General features: G+C 33.9%; 1 protein-coding gene across 5 annotated transcripts in view; it reads left to right on the top strand.

The window, feature by feature from the left end:
• The window catches only part of DPH6 (diphthamine biosynthesis 6), a 197,082-nt gene that overhangs the window by 43,851 nt on the left and 130,106 nt on the right, over window positions 1–23,125 (top strand). For all 5 annotated transcript variants that reach the window (XM_039378310.1, XM_039378311.1, XM_027736479.2 and 2 more), the window contains 3 exons: window positions 510–628; window positions 13,422–13,483; window positions 19,580–19,674. In XM_039378310.1, the coding sequence (XP_039234244.1) occupies window positions 510–628; window positions 13,422–13,483; window positions 19,580–19,674 (276 nt within the window). The remainder of the gene's footprint in view (window positions 1–509; window positions 629–13,421; window positions 13,484–19,579; window positions 19,675–23,125) is intronic.

The following is a 23,125-nucleotide window of genomic DNA, read 5'->3' as shown; positions in this document are numbered from 1 at the left end:
TGAAAATACTCAGTTTTGATATGAAAATAATGGCATAGGTTCAGATCCTTGATTTCAACAGAAAGCTTGCTCAGTTTGAATGACTACAGTGTTGTGGTCAAGTACCTCTATTTTTCACCAGAGTTTCAATGTAGAGGAACATCATGCTATCAGGAATTAAATGGAGAGAATCCTTATGTGCATATCTTCCCTTAATTCCTTAAAATCTGTAATCTGTTATCATTAATCAGGAGCTTTGCTTTGTCATTTCTACTGTGCACACTCTAAAGTTGAGATAGATTGTAATTCTTTTAAGAGTCTTAATTAAAAAAGGGAATTATGTGATGGAAATTGTGTCTGTTATATAGGCCAATTCTTTTTTTTTTTGTATTAGACTTAATGTTTATGCTGAAATATAGAAGAAAAATTATTTAAAGGTAGGAAAAGAAAAATTTTCATTCATTTTACATGAATCATGCTGTGTAAAAGCATAACACTTGACTTTATCCAATTTTATGTTTGTTTTTAAGGTGCAGAAGGCTTAATCTTCAGCCTTTAGCTTACCTTTGGCGTTGGAACCAGGAAATGTTGCTTAAAGAAATTATATTATCTAACATTCAAGCCATAATCATAAAAGTGGCAGCTTTTGGTATGTATTCAGATTCTGAGCAATATTGTCTATTGAAACTTCCCATGGACAAATCCCCAACATAACAGAGAAAAACAGAAATTTTTTTCTATACTTTAGGATATGAAGTGTTAATATGAAGAAAATTAAAAAAAAATTACATGGCTCAGTAACAGTCATCATGTCTGAATAATAAATTTACCAGGATGCAATTCATTCTTAAGGGAGATATGGAAAAGCTGAAAAATAATTTTTCCTAATGTATTTCCTCTTGTAATTTTTTGTTCTAGTTTGGTTTTGATTTGCAGTATAAAACATGCATAATTCAGTGGTTCACAGTATTGTCATTTATAGATGATGCAAACTGATGACTAGACAATATTATCAAGCAAACGTGAAACTTTTAATAGAAATACAAGTTAGTATCAAACAAGATGTAATTATCAGGCCAAAATATTTTGTATAACAACAGTCTTTGAGTTGGTAAAGCATAATAGCAGACAGAAATAATTCATCATTAATTCCAAAATGTGGTATTTACAGTAATGTTGTTTAGCATATCAGAAAATCAACGTCTTTTCACTGTCAGATATGTTAAATGAGATTTGTATAATGAAGCAAATCAATACAAAAGATAACATATTTGTTTATTGCTCGAATGTAAAGATAAGGTCAGATGAAGTTTTATAGGAAGTGTTATGGAATGATGTGCTCTAAAAGCCAAAAGAGCAAATGAGAAACATGTTAATGGTACAATGTATTAATTTCAAGCCTCTATGCAGTTTCCTATTTAAGAGTATCAAATGAGTTTCTAAGCCTAAAGTGTGACCAAAGGACCTTTTCTTTCTGGGTTGACTATAGATTTGTGGTCCACTCTACCAAAGAATGTATCATACAAGTGGTATCAGTGGTTAAAAATGTATGTTTGAAAAGTAGTGTTGTATAATCTTGCATTAGAAATCCAATGGTTGGTTTCTCTGGGCAGTGTTCCCATCAAATACCTAATGTCTGTCTCCCTCAAAGAATACTTTATAACGAAGTAATTTCTCCTTAATTATTAATGAAAAATTGAATTATAATCCCTGTAGACTGGATGAATTCCATTACTTTTTAAAAATGAATTATTTTGTTTATTTTATTTATTTATTTCTCTTTAGGTGGTATAGTTTCTAACTAATTTTGACATTATCACTATGACAGTCTTGATGTATTGTTCTCTAGGATCTGCTAGGGCTGGTAGAAGGATTAGAATGATTAGAAATACCACATTCCCTCATTCACTTATAGGTAAAAAGCAGTGTAATTTAATAGCTTTTTCCTGAATTTTGAAGGGTCAGTTACAAATGCATAGGAATTGAATGCAATGTTTTCTACTATAAAACACTCATTTTAAATTAACACTCGGAAAAAAAAAAGTAAAATATTTTTAAAATAATAGTTTTCAGGCTATGTATATATTTCTGTTATGTTTCCATAAAATAGAATACTTTCATTGCTTATACTAACATGAAGGAAAAAAAAGCATATGTAACATATGCTTTCACATCATAATTATTTTTTAAAGAAAATATAAGGTTTAAATAACAGATAAAACTATTTCCAAAGTAGACATCACTGATGACCTGTCTTATGCCTGATGCAAGATAAGCTTGTCTTTTGTATTCTACAGTCTTAAAAAAACTTAAAATGAGCTAGTTAGTGCACAAAGGGTGCTTTTGTGGGCTATTCATTGTAAGAGAGAATACCATAAATACTTGTAGATAGCAATTAGATAGAAAATCAATCAGAGTTATTTTTCCTTTTTTATTTTTTTGGCTACAGGTAAAAGAAAGATCTTATCAGAGTCAATTTCTCACCTGCCTCAGGCAGACATAATTAGATGTAAGCAAATTTAATGGAGCTTTTGTGCTCTGGGGCCATTCTGTAATGCTTTAATAATTGCATGCCTTATTAAAGTGGATTTAAGGTATGAAGGCTGTTTAACATATCAAGTGGCAAAGAAGATAAGATACAGTTTAACTTTTTGCCTCTTAGATTAATAATCAAAGCTAAACTGCAATGAAAATATTTAAAATAACATATTTAAGAGTCTGAAGTGTAATGCATTAGGTGATACATTGTACAGATCTTAATACAAGAAGCAAACCTGTAACCTGAGCTTGACATTCCTCAGCGCTGGCCTACTTGTACACCCACCTTGTCCTGTTTTCTATTAACTCAGGGCCAGTATTGACAGGGTAAAAGCCTGTCATTTTATGCAGAAAACACATAATTATGCAAGTAAATGAGCATTAGTTTAGTACATTTCCCTAAATCCACCATTACAAATTAATACCATAAACTTTGCCAGTAGCAGAGTTTTCTATCTCAGAGTAGTGTGTTTTTCCAGATGGGATGCCAATTGCTCTCACTTTCATGCAAAAGAAGCATTGTTAGCAACCTTTTTCACATGCCTTCTGTTGATCTGTAAGTAGATCAGCTTTCTTTCTGATGAGAGAAAAACATTCCATGATCTAGCAGCAAACCTGAGCACTATATATATATACATATATATGTATATAAGCTACTCATGCATATTTATCTTCAGTGCCATTTTCTTGTTGCTAAAGATGCGTGTACGATACAAGATACTTTTATCTTTGAAATATAGCTCTCTTCAGTGGAAATCCCAGAAAGTCAGAATGAGGTTACTCAGATAAAATTGAAGCCGTTATTGATTGTTTTTAACGTGTGTGTGCCTGAAATTCCAGTAATATCCATTGCTCATGTGAGACAGTGTAATAAAGCACAGTGTAATAGAACAGAGACAGTGTAAGAATACCAAGAATAGAACAGACACAATAAGAAGAGGCATTTTTGATCTCGTTCCTCCCTGGATGTGTTTTACGGATTAATTTAACTTGCAGAGTATGCATATAACTTTAAATCTTGGTAACTTTATATACCAGTTTTACCTGTGCCACATTCTAAAGCAAATTGCTTCCACTACAGTACAGAGTGTAGTACACATGTGGAAGTGAGGAAAGTAGGAGGGTTACATTTGGAATGAATCTTTGAATTCCTCATAGAATTATCCTCAGTAAAACTTGAGCATCAAGTTTTTTTAGTTTTACTTTACTTATATAGTTAACTGTATCTAAATCTTGTTAAGTATTAATACTAAAAATTAAGTACCACTATAGATTTTAAGAAGTGACAAACTTCAGTTCCCATACATATGAGAATATACTTGAAGTTGATTTTATGTCATTCAGTTAAAGCAGTTTGTCCTCAGTGATTCTAGTTTTTCTTGAAGTTTTAAGACTAACATTTACATTCAACAAGTTTTATAAGCTCACACTGACAGCTTGAGAATATGGGGGGGAAATTTCTTTTTCAATGTTTCAGATAAAATGAGAATATAAGATCAAATTCCTATCTTTTTTGGGATTAATAGGCATTATTACTTTATAAATTGCAACTTCTTCCCAGTTTGGTTATAGTAAACTAATGATTTATTATTTAGTTAAATACCTTAAAAATTGTTATTATGAGATCAGATAATAGAAATAAGAAATTGAAAAAGAAAAACTCATGGTTAAATTATGTTTCTAACTTCTAGCTGCTCTTTGGACCACAGGAGAGAAATAATATCATAGTGTTGTTCAACTGTTGGACAATAATAAAAGCTGAAAATTTGAATCGAGACTGATTAGCTTGTGTCCCCAGCCTGCATAGGAAGTGGAGCTCTTTTATGGCATGGCTACATCCTTTATCTTGCCGGTCCAGCTGATATGAGTACTTATAGACATTCTGCGTGCTCAACCATGGGTAGAGTTGAAATTGCAGGGTCCGTGGAAGCCTAAATTTTAAGATGCTGGGGCCCTAGTTACTTAGCCAGGCTGTTTCCTTCTGACAATGGAGTAGTGAGTGGAGTACTTAGGAAGCTATTGCCATCTCCTGTCTGGCAGGAAATCCTAAATTCCTTCTCTAAAATGAGCTGTCTGAAGTATATATATTTAACTTGAGTTTCCCTTGGTGCGAGAAGATCTTGACACTTGCCTCACATGGTCAAGAAAATTGGTATACTGCTGCTATTCATGAAGTCCTCTGAAAAGCTGATAGTTTAAGGATGCATATGTTTTTGTGTATGAGTTTTTACCTGAAAAAGAATGATACTTCTCAGTATAATGAATCTATTATTTAAGCCTAACGACCTAGGTGTCTGTGTTATTGTTTGTTATTTGCGTGCCACTAGTGTACGGAAGGGAAATCTTGACTGACTGAAATTGATAACCATACTCTCATTAATTTTCAGAGAGGTAAGATTTACATATAAAGTAGTACATTAAAAAAGAACTAGCACCACCCACTTCCAGGTTAAGCTCCTGAGGGTGGAATTTAGTATTACAGATAAACTGATCTAATAGTAAGTTGCTGCCAAAAGGTCAATCTTTCCTTCCCACTGCTAGCTGACTCTTCCAAACCTCAAGTCTCTGCTTGTTTCTGCCCCTCTAAAAGCTCCAGTGATTGTGTGACTGCATCTGGTCTGCCTTTTTGTGAGTGCAGGGAACTTCCTCTGTAGAAGCCACTGCTGCACGGAGGACAAAACCCTCTCTTTCAATAGAAAGCTTATTACTAAATTGGGTTGTCTGTAATGTCAAATCATATCCTGAAGTAGAGTTGGTGGTTGTGAATTTTGTCTGAGTATATCGTCTGTGCAATGAAGAAGAGCAGTGTTCTTTGAAAATACATCTGTAGTTTTTAGTACTGAGCCAATTTAAAATCATTATTGAGAAAATGTTATGTCATCACAGGTGAAGATATTTGTTTCCTCTAAATATATTTTGAAAAATTCTCAGACAATTCACAAACAGAAGGAACTGAGTAACATTTTGTTAGGAAATCAATGTGAGATCCTGTTTATTTTTTTACACACTGTATAGTAAGGATTGTTTACTTACTTATTGCTAAGTAAACAAAACATTGGCATTATTCTTAGCTAGCTCAGCTTATTTAGAGGTGATCGTTCCATTGTTTTTTAATTTGGGGAGTTACCAGACACCAGAGCTGTAATAGAATCTATGACAGTTTTCACAATGTGTGGTCTTGATAACATTTATTTTTATTAATATGAAAAAGATCTAGAATCATAGAATCATTAAGGTTTGAAAAGAACTCCAAGATCATCAAGTGCAGCCTTCAACCAAATAACACCATGCTCACTAAATTATATTGCAAAGTGCCACATTTACTTGTTTTTTAAACACTTAGTTCATTCTTTGAACACTTATTCTGTTTATCATAATTTAAAGTAAAATTTAAAATGACATAATATTTTTCCAAGTCCTGTCAAATTTTAATGCTTGTCTATTCTGTTAGGGATAATTCTAAGTATCCTTAAACTTTTATCAGAAAAATTATCCCTGAACAATGTTAAAGGATTATCTTTAACATATGATCACTTTTAATTAATTTTAGTTTTAATTTTTTTCAGATTATAAATTTGGTAGATTACCTATGATGTACCTCAGGAAAGATACTCTTATTAGTCTTTTACGCTTTCTAAATCTTGTTTCCTAGCTAGCATATGGCATTGTCACTGAATTTTCAAACAAAGCTTCCAAATCTTAGTTGGCCCTTTAGAGTTTAAGTGTATTTGACACTTTTACCCTAGGCTTGTTCCCTAATGTATTTGTCTACTGCCTCATTTATTTGCATCATTCATGTTATTTATAATAAAAGGTACCACACCTGTTTGTTCAACAGACATTGTATGAAAAGACTTGGAAACAATTATAAAACCACAGGAGTCATTTTAGCTAAGGCCATTTTCTTTTTCTGAGGGGAAAGATTCACATGGGAAAAGATAAACGTAGATAAATAGGAATTGTATGTAAGACCAGAAATCAAACAAAAGTAGCTTGGGATTTAAGAAGAGTGTGATGCAAAATAGATGAGTAAAAGAAAAGAGAACTAGGAATGGACTTCAAGTAAAGAAGGGTTTTGATTCAGAGCGTAGTTAAAAGTTTAGGAAAATAAGATGATAAATTAATCTTTGCATTTGGAATGGTATTTTCTTTGATGCTTGTAAATGAGTGACAGATACTTCATTGCCAGTGTAAGATTATGTTTTGGAAAGATATTTTAGTGCATATATAATGTATAAAGAAATGTTTAAAAATAAAGCATGTTACAGGAAAAGAGGAAAAAAAGAAGAAATGAGATTTTGGGTAAGTTGATTTAGGAACAAGTTAGAGAGAAATATGATCCCCTCTTTGGAAAATGGGAAGGATGTTGTCATAACAGATGAGAGGAGTTAGAAGGAAGAGTGAATGTGCCTGAAAACAGAAAAATAATTGAAAGTTGACATTATTGAGTGCAGTGCTTCTTAAGGAGATGTCAGAGATAAAGTAGGAGAGACGTGGATTAAGAATGGAAAGATTGCTTTGCAGTTTGGGTAGATCATATCATCTAAAGGAAATTTTGAATGAAAACAGCATTCTAAGAGGTTTCTGCTCCTAAAATGACAGAGCTAAATTGCTTTGAATCCTGGATCAACTTTGATGTTAAAAAAAAAAATCACAAGAGATTATAGAAAAAATTAACATTGCTGCTGTGAAGACTTTTAGATCCTTTTACCTCTTAGAATTCTAAAATTTTGGGACATCAGACTAACCTAGTTTAGAACATACTTGATGAATGTTCGAGAAGGAAGATAAATTGAGTCCTAATTAAACTGCACTGAAAATATATGCTAGAACCACGTCTTATAACTTTATCACTTAGCTTGGAAAGAGTTACTATATCTTCAGGTTCCATCGCTGTACAATTCTCACAGTGGATAAATTACCCCATAGGAAAAAAAAAAGAAAAGAAGCATAAAAAAAAAACAAAAAAAGAAAAGCAAGGGGAAAAAAGAAGTAGATACATAATTGACTTGCATGAATTTTGCTCTTTTTTACAATAAATTGGAAGTATTTTCATCTCAAATCTTTTAGAGGTGGAGTAATACCCAGTATTTATTGCACTTTTCTTCAATTTTATAAAAAAAATTAAGCAGCTTGTGGCGGTTTGAGACCCCCAAAAATCCAATTTCCAAGTCCAAGCCCCCCTCCCACAATTTGCTTCAGTGTGAGAGGGTTTTCCAGACATAACACAAGACTCAGTATGGGGGGAAGGGAATTATATTACAATTTATTACTTAAATAAATACTGTAATACATTATATACACAATTCTAACTATCTCTCCTATGGTAAAGCAATATATTTACATTAGATAAAGTCCCTCCTTTCCCTCCAATAAAAGTTCAGAAGGGAAGAAGGAAAGATCCTTCCCACTTTCGGGGCAGCAGTGTCTCTCCTCTTCCAGGCAGCAGTCGTAGCTGGATTTGTCGTAGCTGGAAAATCTCTCTCTCCATTACAGTTCATGGGTTTTCTCTCTCTCCTTGGCCCTTCAGCTCCAGCCAAAGGTCTCTCTCCTGTGGACTGCGAAGGCAGGGACAAGGCTTGCCTCAGCACGTTCATATCACGGAATGCAAGACATCCCATGGAAGTCCCTTCCTCGAGGGGTCGAGTTCCCTTGAGTCAGAATGTTTAGGGCAGCTCTCAGTTCAGTCTTTGCCCCAAGCATTCTACCAGAGCTCCTTTGCTCTGTCTCAGTTGCCAACATGGCAGCAGGGGGGGCAAGGCCTCTTCCCCCGCATTCCGTCCTGGTCCAGCTCCAGAACGTCTCTGAGCTTCTCAGCTCCTCTCTCCGAAGCTGCTGCATTTCAGGACTCCCTTCAAATGGAAGTCCACCCCCACCTTCTAAGAGAGGCTTCCAAGGGTTTGGGGAAATAAAGCCAGGCTCACCCCCAAACAGCCTCCACTGAGCTTGGTCCTCTCTCTCTCTGTCGGATAACTCTGCATCTCTCAGCTTGGTTCCATGCCATCTCTGCTGCTTGTTATCTCTTTTGGCTCTCAGCCACAGTTCTCTGTTCAGTACTGCTCTGCTGCCACTTTCAGTGTCTCTGGCTGCCCACTCACAGCAAGGAAACTTCCCCCATCTATTAGCTACAGTACTTTTCTAACTCCAGGGGAAAACACTTTTTACCCCACGACACGGCTTTTACCATTTTTTTTTTATGTTTTCAAGAAGGAGATTCAAGGAATCTATCCAGTTCACCAATCTTAACACAGCCTTTCATATGTGAAAGTTATGAGGGTGTTAAGAATCAACTATGAACCTGTCAAGTTCTGCTACCGGACAAAAAGTTCACTTCTCAACTCTTCACAGAAATGAAATCTAAATATGACAACAGGAATAATTTGCCTCGAGGCAATTTAAGGTATAGGTTTACAATTCATGACTATCTGTGTGGCATGTGCATTTCTACTTGGTGAAGGTTATCAGACATTCCTGCACTCCTACAGAGTAAGCCTGTGTTACCAACTATTACTGCTGTGTCTGGGCTTTTCCTGTACTAATAAAAACATACTCTTTTATTCTGTACTCTGTAAATGATAGGGCTTGATCTTCCTTCTGAAAATCACTGATTTTTTATTGTTTACTTAGAAAGAAAAACAAAAAGGCACATTTAAAGTAGAGGATTTTACCTCCAAAATTAGTTCTGTTTTCTCTGTTCCAGTTCTAAGATGGGTGGTTGCATTTATCCTATATATTCTTTGCTTTCTATACATATTTCTTTACCTTAGAGGTGCCATCACCTTATTGGTAACCTTGTTTTCTTTATCATAAAAAAACTGAGAAGAAAGAGATTAGTTTTGGTTCCAGAAAACTGAAGTTTTTCATTACCTCTTATTCAAAATTCTAAATAATTCTGCTCTTGGTGAGCAGCCGATTAGTATCTTTCCAGAAACCTTATTGTGCATTATATTGCCCTACATCACCAGAAGTTAAGTCTTTGTCCCTGACATTCATAATGATGGCAGTTACTAATCTTGTCAACAATATTTATCGAGAAGTCAGGAAAAAAAAGAGATCTTCAAGTTGCTCTAACTTTAAAATAGGTTCCATTTTTTTCTCCAAAGGCCTATGCTAGTTCTATGAATATGATATTTCAAGAAGATTATGATAATAATAGGAATATTGGAGATTTGTTTTTAACCTTATTTTATGGAAGAAGTCAGCGAGTAATAAGATTTACTTTTTAAATTGTAAGGTTGGTTAATCAGGAAAGGACAGAGGTTTTTTCCCTGTTATCAACAGATAATACAGTTAACTCATATTTTATTGATGTGATAGTGATTCTTTTACAATCTGTTCATGTATTATGGGTTAGAGTTTGGTTAAATGTAACTTTTAGAAGAACTTTTATGTACCACCATTTTATGTACCACCATTTCTTAAAACCAATAATTATGATTTATTTTTATTTATTTGACATTTTACTTAGAGGTAAAAATAGAATTTTTTATATTAAAAATCTTCGTTCAAAATCAAGACTATTTTGAAATTCTGAACATGTATAAGACATGTTCTTGTTAGTCAGATGAGGCTCTAGAGTGTGGATTTTATTTGCTGAATGTAATACCATGAAAATGTAACATGGTTTTCTAATGGTCTTGATAAATGCAAGTAATATCACGTATTTACCCCTCAGGTGAGGGCTTTATGCTACACTAATACATATGTACAAAGTGAACCATTTAAAATACAGTTCCTTTGCATAACTTAACAGTAGTGAAATGCCTTTTACTAATGTTCTTTTTTTCACTACAGAACAAAGCCCTGAATTTCTGCCCCAGTCTTTTTGACATTGCTGCAGTTATCTACAGCACTTGTCTTGTGGAATTGCATAAAAGCGTTCTGCAACCATGGCTGATGTCTTCAGGAAGGAGTTCTGCTCCTGTCAATGGATTTATCAGGAATTACAGATGGAGTAGAAATTACTTGGAAGTGATTATACCATTTGTGCTATCACTTACCGATTTTACAGTAAAACTAGTCTACAAAACTGGAGGTGAAAGCACAATTTGTTAAAAACAGCATTATCAAATCTTTTGAGATGTTTCTGTCATCATGTACCGGTCTGTCTCAGAGAAATAAAGCCCCACTTGCTCTCTTGGCAGCACATAATAAATTGACGGATGTAGTTCAGTTGGGGAGTTAAAATGCATTGAAAATAATGGCTCATAACATTTTAGGGTTAACATTTATTCATAGATGATGCAATTAAATAAAACAGGCATTAACTTCAAGGTCAGTCAGTAAAGTAATAAAAGTGAATATTTTAATTGAATTGTAATTGCTTCCCATTGATACATGCAAGTTAAGTAAAATAGATGTCAGTGCTGCAAACTATAGTTCCTAATTAATTTCTTAATTCTACATACAGTCATCCAGGCCCTGGACCTTGTTGTTTGTTTAACCACCCTTCCAGCTTACTTCACATGTAGTTATACTGAGGAAAAATTTGGAGGTTGTAGTACTAAGAATTTACAATACATTGTTTTTCTCTTCAGTCTCAGCCATTTCAGGAATCTGAATCAATCTACTCCTTTGTTTAAAGAAAAAACATACCAAATACAACTATGGATTTATAATAACAGTTTTGTAGGTATGGTTCTAGATACTTCATTATACTAATTGTAGCAGCAGATGTACAGCTGTATCTGTGCACGCATACTGTTAGAGATTTGGGATGTGGATTACTGGTTCTGCAAATTACAGGTTACATTAGTTCTTGATGCCTTTACCAGGTAAGGCAGTCTCTATTCAATCATAATACACACCTATTGAAAACTGAAATAATATTTTTCAAAAGAAAGACAAGCTGTACAGAAGTAGAATTCTGCTGAGAAACAGAAAGGGTACATTGTACTTCCACGGATTTTCATTTAAGTGTGGGATATTACTAAGGAGTTTTTTAGTATATACACAGACAATTTGTTTGTATTTTGTAAACTGTTTATATCATAGTTTCTTTTGAATTATTGTTTTGTGTTCATTAGGAGACAGAACAGTAGGTATACCTGTGATAGCAAAGAGAACTTTGTGAAAGAAATAATATATTAGTGTGTCTGGTTCAGACAAATTTTTCTCGTCTCACATGCTTGTAAACCTTGGTTTAAATTTAAAGGAAGTCAACTTGATTTTATCAAGGAGAGGGGGATTACTTATATTAGAAAAGTAATTATGTTAAGGAAGAATGTTAATATAAATGTGTGAAATGAGTACTATAATATGGTACTCATTTGTTTATTTTAAGACAAATTGCTTATTTGGCCTATCCCATTACAATCAAAGACATAATGCTAAGCTGGTGTAAATTGGAAGAGATCACTAGAATCATTTGGACTATTGAAATTGAATGAATATATTTCAAAATTATTTCCACGAGAATAAATTATTATTATTATTGTGTATCTAGCACACACATTTTAGTCTGTTAATAAAAAGCAATAAACCAATATGAAAAAGGAATAGAGGGGGGAAAAAACCCTCAGTCTTCTTTGACTTTAATTATTAAGCAGTTCTAAAAGCATTCCCCTAGATAGTAAGGGAATTTTTAATGTGCATTAATGAAATATTTAAAAACTTTCCTAGTGTTTTGAAATCTCATTCACTCTTAACTTGTTTTAGTTTCACTGGAATTTAAATATACCAAGATCGTGATTGTAAAAATTAAGACATATCAGCTATTTTAGCTCACCAATGCCTTTATATAATAGTGTACTGAACATTTATGGAATAGCTTTCATCATCAATGATCTAAAGTGCTTTGCAAGGTGCATACTTCAGAAATTGCTTCTGAATTGAGTCATTCTGGTGGCAGCTCTTTAATGATACCTATTATTGTATAAAGCAGTTGAGTAGGAAGAAATGGGCAAGTGTTGCTATCACTACCAGAGAAAAGTACAAACCACAATAACTAAGAGTAAAAATGTAATAACTGAAAATTTTCCAGTGTTCCTTCACTTTCAGAAGTTATCATTTTGTTTTTTCTCATTTAGTTCATATGGTACGACTTTTTGACCACTTAGTGTCAAATCCAACTAGCATACTTATTTGGTGGAAGATGTCAGCTCTTGAAACAGTTGTTCCTGGATGTTTTTTATCGCACTACTGATTTCTGCCAATTATTTGATTTATCCCTGAGAAGTGACCATTAACTGCCATGAGTCGGCCAAACTCAAAAAGTCAGAAAGCTGAAATAGGAATGCAGAGGAGCAAGTTAGAGTAGCTATCAAATGTTAATAGGGCTTACATTCTTACAAAGAAAAATAAATCATACACATGTAGGCATCATACACAATATTTTGTGGTGGATCAAAAGGTACAACATTCAAAACATTCTGTAAGTCTGAGTTTTCTTTATATCTCCATCCTTTTTAATCTTAAATATTTGTATGTGGGTAATACACACAGAGAATGTGATTTGGCAGAAAAATATGGAAATTACTCTCTGTCCCTTTCAGTTGCAGGAACTATAAAAAAAATTAACTTGTATTTGACTTTAGTAGATATCTACAAAGGTAACTTCTGGCTCAAAGAGATAATATCTGTATAGTATTGCTATTACCATGGACCTGTGTGTTTACTTCACTGATTAGTGAAATTTCTAAGAAAGGAAAAAAATAGCTTTTGCAGTTGACATGTAGTGAAGTGGTAGTGGGCTTTATTTTTCCACAAAGATGGAAACTAGTTGCCCAGAGGGGATAAGAGAAAGTTCTGACTAAATGTGTTTTCTTTAGGATAGAAATTATTTTAGATACTGTGGGGTTTCTAAGGGAGGCGTCCTATATTTAAAAAAAAACCAACAAAACCTTTCTTGACGTCGTAACAGTATTTCATAAACAATATTTTTACTCTTTTGGGGTTTTTTGCAGGTTTGGATCCAGATAAGCATCTAGGAAAAACTCTAGATCAAATGGAGCCTCTTCTTTTAGAGGTGAGTATTACTTAAAGGATACTCATACAGGTAAAGTTGCAATTAAAAAGTAACACAGGCAGAAATTCTTTAAAATTAACCTAATAAAAATTTACTTTCAGAAATTAGGTGCTAACCCAAAGCTTATCTTTGTAGATAAAATATAAACCTCTGATATGCACTTTCGATATGAAAAATATTATTTCTTGACATAGTTCACAAATGGTCTCAACATCTTTAAAACAAACTATAGGCAAGGAACCTCAATATTGCAGTAACACTAACTTGTATGTCAATATGATAAAGCTAAATAATTGCAAGCAAGTTGGAGATTTTCACAGCAAGAAATGGTAGTGATAAAATCACAGGTGATAAAGAACACATCCCCAAAGATATCCCTATCTGGAGGTTTCCTACCATTTGCATAATCAGACTGCATAAAGTTGGGCCTTTCAAAAATTAAATAGGAGGTTTATTCCTGAGGATGTACTTAATTGTGTGCAAAGGGCTATGTGGCCCAAAAAGCAGGAAAACACCAAGCTACGTAAAGTTTAAGAACAACAGTTCTGAAAGCATGTTTTTACATATTATCTGTAAGAATGCCAGTTTACCAGAATTCCTTGTCCTTGAGCCTGTTAAAAACCCACAAGTATTTTCTTGTTTGGCTATTAAGAGAGTCTTGATGTAGCTTTCATCAGTGTAGGCTGTCTAAATTTCCACAAAATGATCTTCCAATAATACTTTTCATTGTTAATCTGGATGGTTACCATTCAGCCTGGCTTCATAAGTTATTTTTCTGGAACACTTAAGGGCATGGCAAATTTGCAGAAGAGAAAGAGAAAGTAACCAGATTTTGCTACTGAAAGACAGTGGAGTTACACAGCAATTATATCTTGAGTTTAACTCCATTTTTTTAGTTATTTGCGTGGCTGGAGAGAAGAAGATAGATAATTGATGCTTGGCAAACTGAAGAGGAAGAATTAAGGTCCATAACATTCAAATAACCTTACTTGAAGAGATTTTGTTGGTCTGGTCTTAGCTTGAGGTTTGTTGCTTCAGAGCTGGAGAATCTGGCCAGAAATCTTCCCCTCCCCTCCACTGTGTAAACTGTTTGATATAAAGAGCCCATTCTTTATCTATTTTTTGTGAGTCTTTCTTCACTTAGTTCTTTAGATCATCTCAACTACAGCAAAAATTCAAGAATACCAGGGAGTAGGAAGGAAAGATGTTTTCTCCTGCTCCAGAATAAGGGAAGGAAGGAAAGTAGGGAATTAAATATCTTCCTTGTAGTACAGGTAAAAAAGCAGCGGCAGAGACATACAGTAGGAGTACACAAAAATAAGTGTACTTTAACTATATATAAAATATTTTTGATATTTTACCACATTTTATTTCAAGGAGTGATAAAAAAGTTACACTTAAACCAGAGAGATATCTGTAAGATACAAGAATACTTAGAAGAGAGAGTGGATTTATCCTGGAAAGTATAGATTGGATTTCTACAGGAAAAGGAAGGAAGAGGGAATGAGTGCACTACTTCAAGCATCACTGAACTTTTGGATTAGGTAATGTAATCTAATTGAACACTGAGCTGGTTTTGGAAACTGTATTAGCATAGCTGTTTGTCTCAGCTAATGAGCCAGTAAGAACCAGAGACCACAAGTTTCAGTTCACCACTCATGATAACAGTTAGACTGCTTCCAGCAGCCTGACTGCTAAGTTGGCAGTGCATTGCATGAACATGGTGCACTTCAGACTTGGTTGCAATTCACATTTGTGTCATAGGCTGACACAGATGCTGTATAGTGCTTTTCCGTTGTTGTGGAAAAGCAGTTGTACTGACTTGTGAAGTCACGTTCTGTGGGCACTGTAGAAGTGACCACTGATTGATAAATTCCCAGAAATGGAAGATCTCTGAAGTCACAAAGGTCTTGGAAGATCTTTGGAGTCCCATGTAAATAATACATAGTTTAAGAATATTTACGTGCTCCTCCCCTAGTTTGTTGCTGCATGTCACTAAAGCAAAGTTTCTGTTTCTCAGAGGTCTCTTTCTTTAAAATCTTATTAAATGACAGTTATGGAAATATAAAATTTTATAATCATGAAACAGTGAACAACTTATTGTGGAATAGATTGAACAGAAGCATCCACATTGCTGTAATATCAATTCCATACTGGTCAGTCACATTTGGATAAATTAATACTTATGTGGGACAAGTTATGTAAGCCAAAAGGAGGAAAGTACTGTCCCTGCCTTCACAGAAAGCTTCTGTTACCAAAATTCAAGTTGCAACTTCAGTGGGGTTCAGATGGATAGCTACTCACCTCAGTTGAATCAGCAGTCTTGACTTTCTTTAAAACTGTAGCAGCAAGTATTGCAATTTTAGTTGTGCTAATAAGAAGTATTCTTCTGCATTTGATGTCACCATCCTTAATTTTTAAAAGAAAATAATAAACTATGAAATCCAAAGCTACCTGGTACTTTTTGTGAATTAAATGTATTCTTCATGGTGTTTGATGACTCAGTTGAAGTGATTCTTACTTACTTGGTTTCACTGAAATTATTACTGTTGTGGCTTAATCTCAAAACCCATATTTGCAGGTTTTATCTGTTATTGATACAACAGTAAATAGATTTTGGATTTGTAGGGAATATCTTTTACTTTTGACGTGTGTTCACAAAGTTCAACCTCTCTGGTACTACGTATCAGGAAATAGAACTTAACTTTTTTTATTGTTGTTTTTAATTGTACTAAAAGTTTACCTTAAGAAACAGGCAGTGAGACCAGATTTGACTTGTACTACTATAATGTGCCTGTTACAGTTTGTCTTTTGGATACATAACAAATAAACATGAAGTAATAGTTTTATTTTTAGAAAAAAAAAATCTCTAGTTGAGGCATTATAAGAGGCATGTTAATGTTAGTTGGAAAAAATAACCCCAACAAACAAATAAATCCACAACCCACAAGTTCAAAAATATATATTATCACCTAAATTTTCAGTCCTCTTATTTACATTAGTTTATGTGTACAGTAGAAATTATAATAATTACTGAGATAGAGGTGAGGTATTTTGCTGCTGTAGTAGCAGACAAATGGATGACTAATGAGTGGGAAAAACTTTTTGCAAACATTTTTCTACTACATACAGGATGTTGAACTTATGAGCACAATGATGATCTGCCACATACTTTTAGCAGGAGTGAATTTTACTGGCTCAGGACATGGGCATTGCAGAAAGGAGAGTTTTTGAACTGTAGCTTTTTTCTAAATTATAGGTCTTTGATTAATTATTGAGGAGTGGTTGCTAGATAATTTCTAAATTATTAAGTTGCTTTCACATCCCAGTGTTTCCTCTGTAACAGGAGTCTTAGCTTTTTAAGGTAAAGAATTTTCTGGCAACTTGTGAAATCTCAGAGGGTGCTTCCACTCTCCTTAGAATTCATTAACAGAATGGTAAATGGACATTATGGTTATATTTGTCCATACCTCTAGCTCTGCTAATAGACAATAGGAAAACGTTTGTTTATATGCTTGCCTCAGAAATTGATGAGAATATCTTGATATAAAGAGCATTTCTGTAGTTACAAGAATTTACTATGTATTACAATTTCTGTCTAGGAAGAAAGTGTTCATTTAAAAAAGGAATCACTTCATATATTTATCTTTGATTACTCAAGTTAAGTGAGAAAATCAGTTTTAATCACTGTGTTTTCTTCCCAAGATAGGACTAGACTGTTCTTTGGGTAATGTTTGGGCTAGTCGTTTATATACGTTGTGTCTCATTCAGTACTTAAGATAAGTTTTATGTAGTCTACAAGATGTTTTCTTCATATACTTCTTTTGGATTCTGAATTAGACTTGCATTACTTGCAATTAGTTAAGTGTAATTTGTAAAATTGCAGTTTTCTGACTCATCTGAACAAGAAGGCAGATTTAGCAATCATAAAATTTATATTAGAGTCCAAGCTGTCGTATTGTTATGAATATAGCATCCAATTTGCAAAACAAAATAATTTGTCTTCAAAAAATGTTAATATTCTAAATTACTAAAAGGCACAGTTCTGATGTCATTGATGACATTTTAAAAATATTGCTGACTTTGTTAAATGAACATTAAGAATCTGTTCTATGAGCTCTGTTCCTGTTGACATTTGTGGGAACTGAAAATCCTTTAGCACCTTTTATAATTGGTGTCAAGAATGATGCTGAAGCCAGTGACATTGAAAATGAGGATTTCTCACAACAAAGATAGGAAATAGTATCACATCTTTTGAGTATTCGATGTTAATTTGCCAATACTTATTCTAGACACGAATGTTTACAAGCAGAGCTACCAATTTTGAAACTGACTTGGAAATGGTCATTCCTAATATTCACCGTGGAAAGATTACATTTAGAAAGATCTTTCCTGGTTTTCTCTCTTTCATTTTTTAAATAGTTTTCTTAAGGTCTTTTTGCAACAAAAGTAAGAATAAAAGGTTTTGGCTAACTGTTTTGTAGGTTGTCCATTCTTGTTGCACCAACATTAATTATTCTTGATGTATTTGTCCTATAGAAACCTTGTTGCCATTGTTGACAGATGGAGTTGTCTTTTATGTCAGGAGTATAATTTTTTAATGAACACTTGATTAAAGGTTTTCTTTTGCTCCTTTTCTTTGAAAGAAAATGGGAAAAGAAAAATGAAAAATAACTCTCATAACAAGACATTGAAAAAAATTTTAATACATGTTCCAAAAGAGATTTAGATTTTACACCACCAAACTAAATATTCACATAGACCATTACCAAGGTATTGTTTTATCAGAGCATTTTCCTTTTTTTCAATTTAAAGGCTAAAGAGTTCTTAGGCCTTTGGTGTAAGTAACTAAAATTATAAACATTCTTTGAAGTTTTAAAATAAAAAAAAAAACTTTGAAAGAGAACTGTAAAATAACACAAACTGTGCATTCGGCTTCACTAATAAAAATATGGTATCATTTGAATATATCAAATAGACTTGCTACACAAATATTCTGGTAACCATTTAAAACATGGAACCTACAATGTATACTATAAATAACCCAGTCTCATGTTTGCCTAAAAGGTAACAAGCAACAGATTTGGAATTATTTTCTCGCCTCCTCTATCCCTCTTCGACATGTTGTGGAGAACTGCATTGCTACTTCAACTGCAGAAGCATCATGGGTGGGCTTCTGCTCCTTTAAGGAAATGCATAAAAGAGTTAAATAAATATTCCCAATACTAACATTGGTGTTTGCAATGGAGTTGAAGACTGCAGTTCAGCTTCTCATGAGCTACTTAAAGCAGAATGTTAGTACTTGGGATGGGACTTGGCTTGAAGCAGCTACTGCTGTGATGCTTAACAAGGTGATATAATCTGGTGCTGGAAAGATGGATTTCTCCTGCAGACAAAGAGGGGGCTTCCCTATGCTCAGGCGTGGTACAAGGTGCTGGGTACTGGGATATCCAGAGCTTCAAGAATATTCATAAATATATGTTGATTTGGAAAGTATATTCAGTACAATTTATAATGGAAACAAGTTTTTTCCCCTTTAGATCTTGCTTTAGCTTTTTGCTTTTGACTTAGAAAATGCTCATTGGTTCTATTTGTTAGATTTTTTTTTAAGGAATGAGTATTTATCAAAATATAGAATGCAGTTGTTCAATCTGTTGTCAAAAGATGTCTTCACTGTATGCTTCTGTGTGAAGTGCTATTTCTTGTGTTGATTTCACAGTACGTTTCTTGTAGAGGTGAACTAGCCATGCTAAAGAGAGTTAGACAAATATGAGAATCTGAATATGGCCACTGAGGAAGATGACCTAGAAATTAATTTGTTTATCTGAATTTTTCAATGCCAGTTCTACTTAAACTATAACACACTGGTAATTTTTAGATCACTGTAATAAGCATACAAAGAAATCAAGAACCTGCTGTATGATGTTTGGGTTTTTTCAGCCATGTAATGGGTAGTTCTTTAGAAAGTACATGTTGTGGTTTAACCTCAGCCAACAAATAGTGTATACCCTGCTGGTTTTGACATTTTTAGCTCTATATGTTTAATAGGCTGCTTTAATGTAATGCTTGTGTTTTTTAATTTCCCTTCTGTGCTAGCTCTCTGAGAAATATGGAGTCCATGTTTGTGGAGAAGGTGGAGAATATGAAACATTCACTCTGGACTGCCCTTTATTTAAGAAGAAAATAGTTGTGTAAGGAACAGTTTCTTCTATTTCCTTATATTAAAGTAACAGGTACATATCAAAAGTTTATCTTGAGACAACTAGAGGTGGTAAGAGGTAAAACATGGCATTGGCAGTGGTAAAATATGTTCTCTAAGTTCACACACGCTTTGTTTAACCCTGGCAAAGTCCTCTGAAAACCTAAATCAATACCTGACAAGATGAGGCCTTCAAAGAGGTCTATAAACTTTTAGACATTTGCTCTTTCATTTACTTGCTGATTATGGCCTGCAGTAAAATTGATACCTACACACTGACACTTTTATCCTTTCAAGAAGTGTAAATTGCCTGTAATATTTATCTTTCATTACAGCTAAATTTGATAAACTGCCACATCAGTAGCCTGTGTGTGTATGTGTGTGTGAGTGTGTGAGTTTAGCGGCTTAGAATGATAGTGATAAACATTTTTCATCAATTACTACAGGATATTTTAAATACAAACTTTCCATGAATCCATCTCAATTACACTGCGTAGTTTATTCCTTTGACATAATTTACTAAAATCTGTGTAGTGAAATATGGAAAATCATAGAATCACAGAATCAACTGGGTCAGAAGGGACCAACCATCATCAAGTCCAACCCTTGATCCACTACCGCTGCAGATGCTAGATCATGGCATTAGTGCCACATCCAGTCTTATCTTAAAAACCTCCAGGGACGGAGAATCCACTACTTCCCTGGGCAACCCATTCCAATGTCTGATTACCCTCTCTTTGTGTCTTGTTTCTTATTAGCCTGTTAAGTAGCTAAGCCTCTTTGCTTCAAGTGAGAAACTTTGGCTGCTGTTTCTTTTCTTAACAAGTAAGCAGGCTATTAATCATGTATTGCTGATTGATTCTCAGTTGTCTTAATGACGGTCAAGATTATGGAGCATATAGACATGATTAAGGCTTTCATGGTGAAGGTCTATTTGTTTCACTTCAGTGTAAGACTGGGATCTGTCTGTGTAAGCAATAGAGAACAAAGAACACTTAGCTTTGTTTCATTGCATGGCATTTGGGAGGAGATCAATAGACAAATTGGTAAAAGTGTTGGCAGGTAGTCTGTCAGATATCGCTGAAATACTGGTTGACTGTACCCTTCATTTGAGATCAACCAAAGGGCAGTTTAAATAGGAATGTACTATAATATATTTTAAATGTATTTGATGCTATGAGTGGTTTAAAGACAGTTCAAGTAACTAGGAAAAGCTAAAACAGAGGTGGTCTGACTGAGTTGTTTTTATTTCTCTTGGTGATACTCCAAATAATAATAAAAGCTAACAATAAATTCACAAAAAATACATAAAAACCAAATATATAAATCGGTGAGTATTTAATAATAAACATATGGCGCAGTGGACTGATAACAGTTCCTCAACTATTTCTAAATATACATTTCCATAATGGAAACTGAATAGCTACATTGGCATTGTGTGTCTCTGGCTTCATTAGTCCTGCTTAGCTCTTACATTATTCATGTAATAAAGACATGTCCTTTGAGGGGCCATGCACATGAAATCTATTACTTTATGAACATGTTAACAAAAATATTTTGTAGTTCCTTCGTCATTAAATAAGTTATAAGTTTAGTTATTTTCTACTATCCATTCTTGCTTTTCATATACACTGAATCTAAACAGACTTTGTTATCCTGTTAACTCTGCTAGTATAATTTCCAAATGTTTAGATATCCATGGTTCAGGTATACATCTGCTCTGCTGTACTGGTGAACTGGGACATGCAGGATGCAAGTAGGACTGCTTCTTTTACTTTGAAGTTAAATATTTTTTTTTCACATTTACTAGGTATTCTTTAAATTCAACAGGCACATACAGTGAATACCTAATTTTTGTCGTTCTGATATCAGCTTTTCTGTTAATTAGTTTTAAGTAGTAAATGCATCACTGAAAAGTACTAAATTTCCCCTATACTGGACAAGCAGAAAATGTTTATTGAGAACCTACTCAGACACGGAGGATACCCTGGTATGAGGTACCACTGGAGTTTTGGTGTCTGTTTTTTTGTATTTTTAATGATATATTCCTGTTACTAAAGATTTCCAAAGTCATTTTCTACTGATTTTTGTTAGAAGACACCATGGTCATTTGAAAAAATGTTTTTAATCTTAAGGAACTATCTAAAGGTATCTTATGTTCATATATTAAATATAAACAATATTTTAATCATAAAAAATCTTGCTAATTACTCTGAAGAATGAAGCTGAGGCATATTTATCATAATACTTTAAAAGTTTGCTTAAAGGGAAGTGGACCTTCTTATGTTAAAGGTATTTATAATTATTGTGCAATATTTTGTTATTTTAAATCTCAAAATACATTTTCTAGAACGGCTATTTCTGTTAATTTTACTCTTTTATTAAGGCACTGGGATCTGGCTGAGACTTCAACTGGTTTGAGTTTGCCTGGGTTTTATGTAGCATTTTAGAAATCGATCTATATGATCTCATTGAACACTATGAAGGTACGAAGGGCACTGTGGTTTCAAGAAAGTTATGTGTTCTTAGTCCTTATTTACAATGATTTTGGGATTTTCTTGTACTGCGCTTGAGTTTCTTTAATGTTTTCTTTGCATTTCTCACCTTCTGATGTTTGTTTCCTAGAGCTACCTTTTTCTTAAGTAGTAAAATCATGCAGATGGATATAACAGATACTGCCTCTTGTGAATCAGTGTGACAGATTGTGTCTGTAAAAATGAAAACTAAAACTAACTAATTTGAATCAGCACAGAGGAAGTTTATCATTGTTACCAACAAATTTGGCATTAAAAAGTTGTGTCTAGTAGTCTTCAATATCAGATGCGAGATGATTGAATCAGTCAGTTTCTCAGTGTGAAATATTCTGTATTGTTAATACTTCAAAAACTAATCCCTGGAACATAAAGCAATGGACTTCTAAAAAGATCTGTTGGTGAAATTAAAAGATTACTTTACTTATTAGTCTCTAGGATCTAAAACATAATGTAATTTATGCTTCCATAGACTACAGTTAACTGATTCAATATTGGTCTGAAACTGTGGGAAAAATAAGGGAAGATTGATGAGCAGAATTGTAAACACACTCAAGTGGCTTGCAGTTGGAGTGTCAAAAAATACATGTATCATACTAATTGTTGTTTGACCTTGTATGTTGGATGAGTAGAACATCTGTGTTTAGATAACATAGGCCTGTGATAAACTTAGGGGCACCCTATCAAGCAAAAAATCGTGCTTGAGATTCCTGCCCTGCTGTGGGAAAGATCAAAGCAGAATATTATCCCTGTGCAAATCTCTGAAGTACAGGCAAACCCAGCAGGTTTGGTGATCCTCTATCAAGGACTGAGACCCTGCAGTGCCCGTGTCCCTGCTTTTGTGCCTCTGCTTGAATGCTGCTTTGGGGACCCCAGTTGGAGAGGTAATGAAAGCAAACTTACACTTTGCAT

The sequence above is a fragment of the Pipra filicauda genome, unplaced genomic scaffold (genome assembly GCF_003945595.2).
Source record: "Pipra filicauda isolate LSUMZ 115617 unplaced genomic scaffold, ASM394559v2 scaffold134_size1991817_pilon, whole genome shotgun sequence".
NCBI classification, from domain to species: Eukaryota; Metazoa; Chordata; class Aves; order Passeriformes; family Pipridae; genus Pipra; species Pipra filicauda.
Note: the sequence above shows the minus strand (reverse complement) of the source record. Positions and strands in the feature narration are given on the sequence as shown.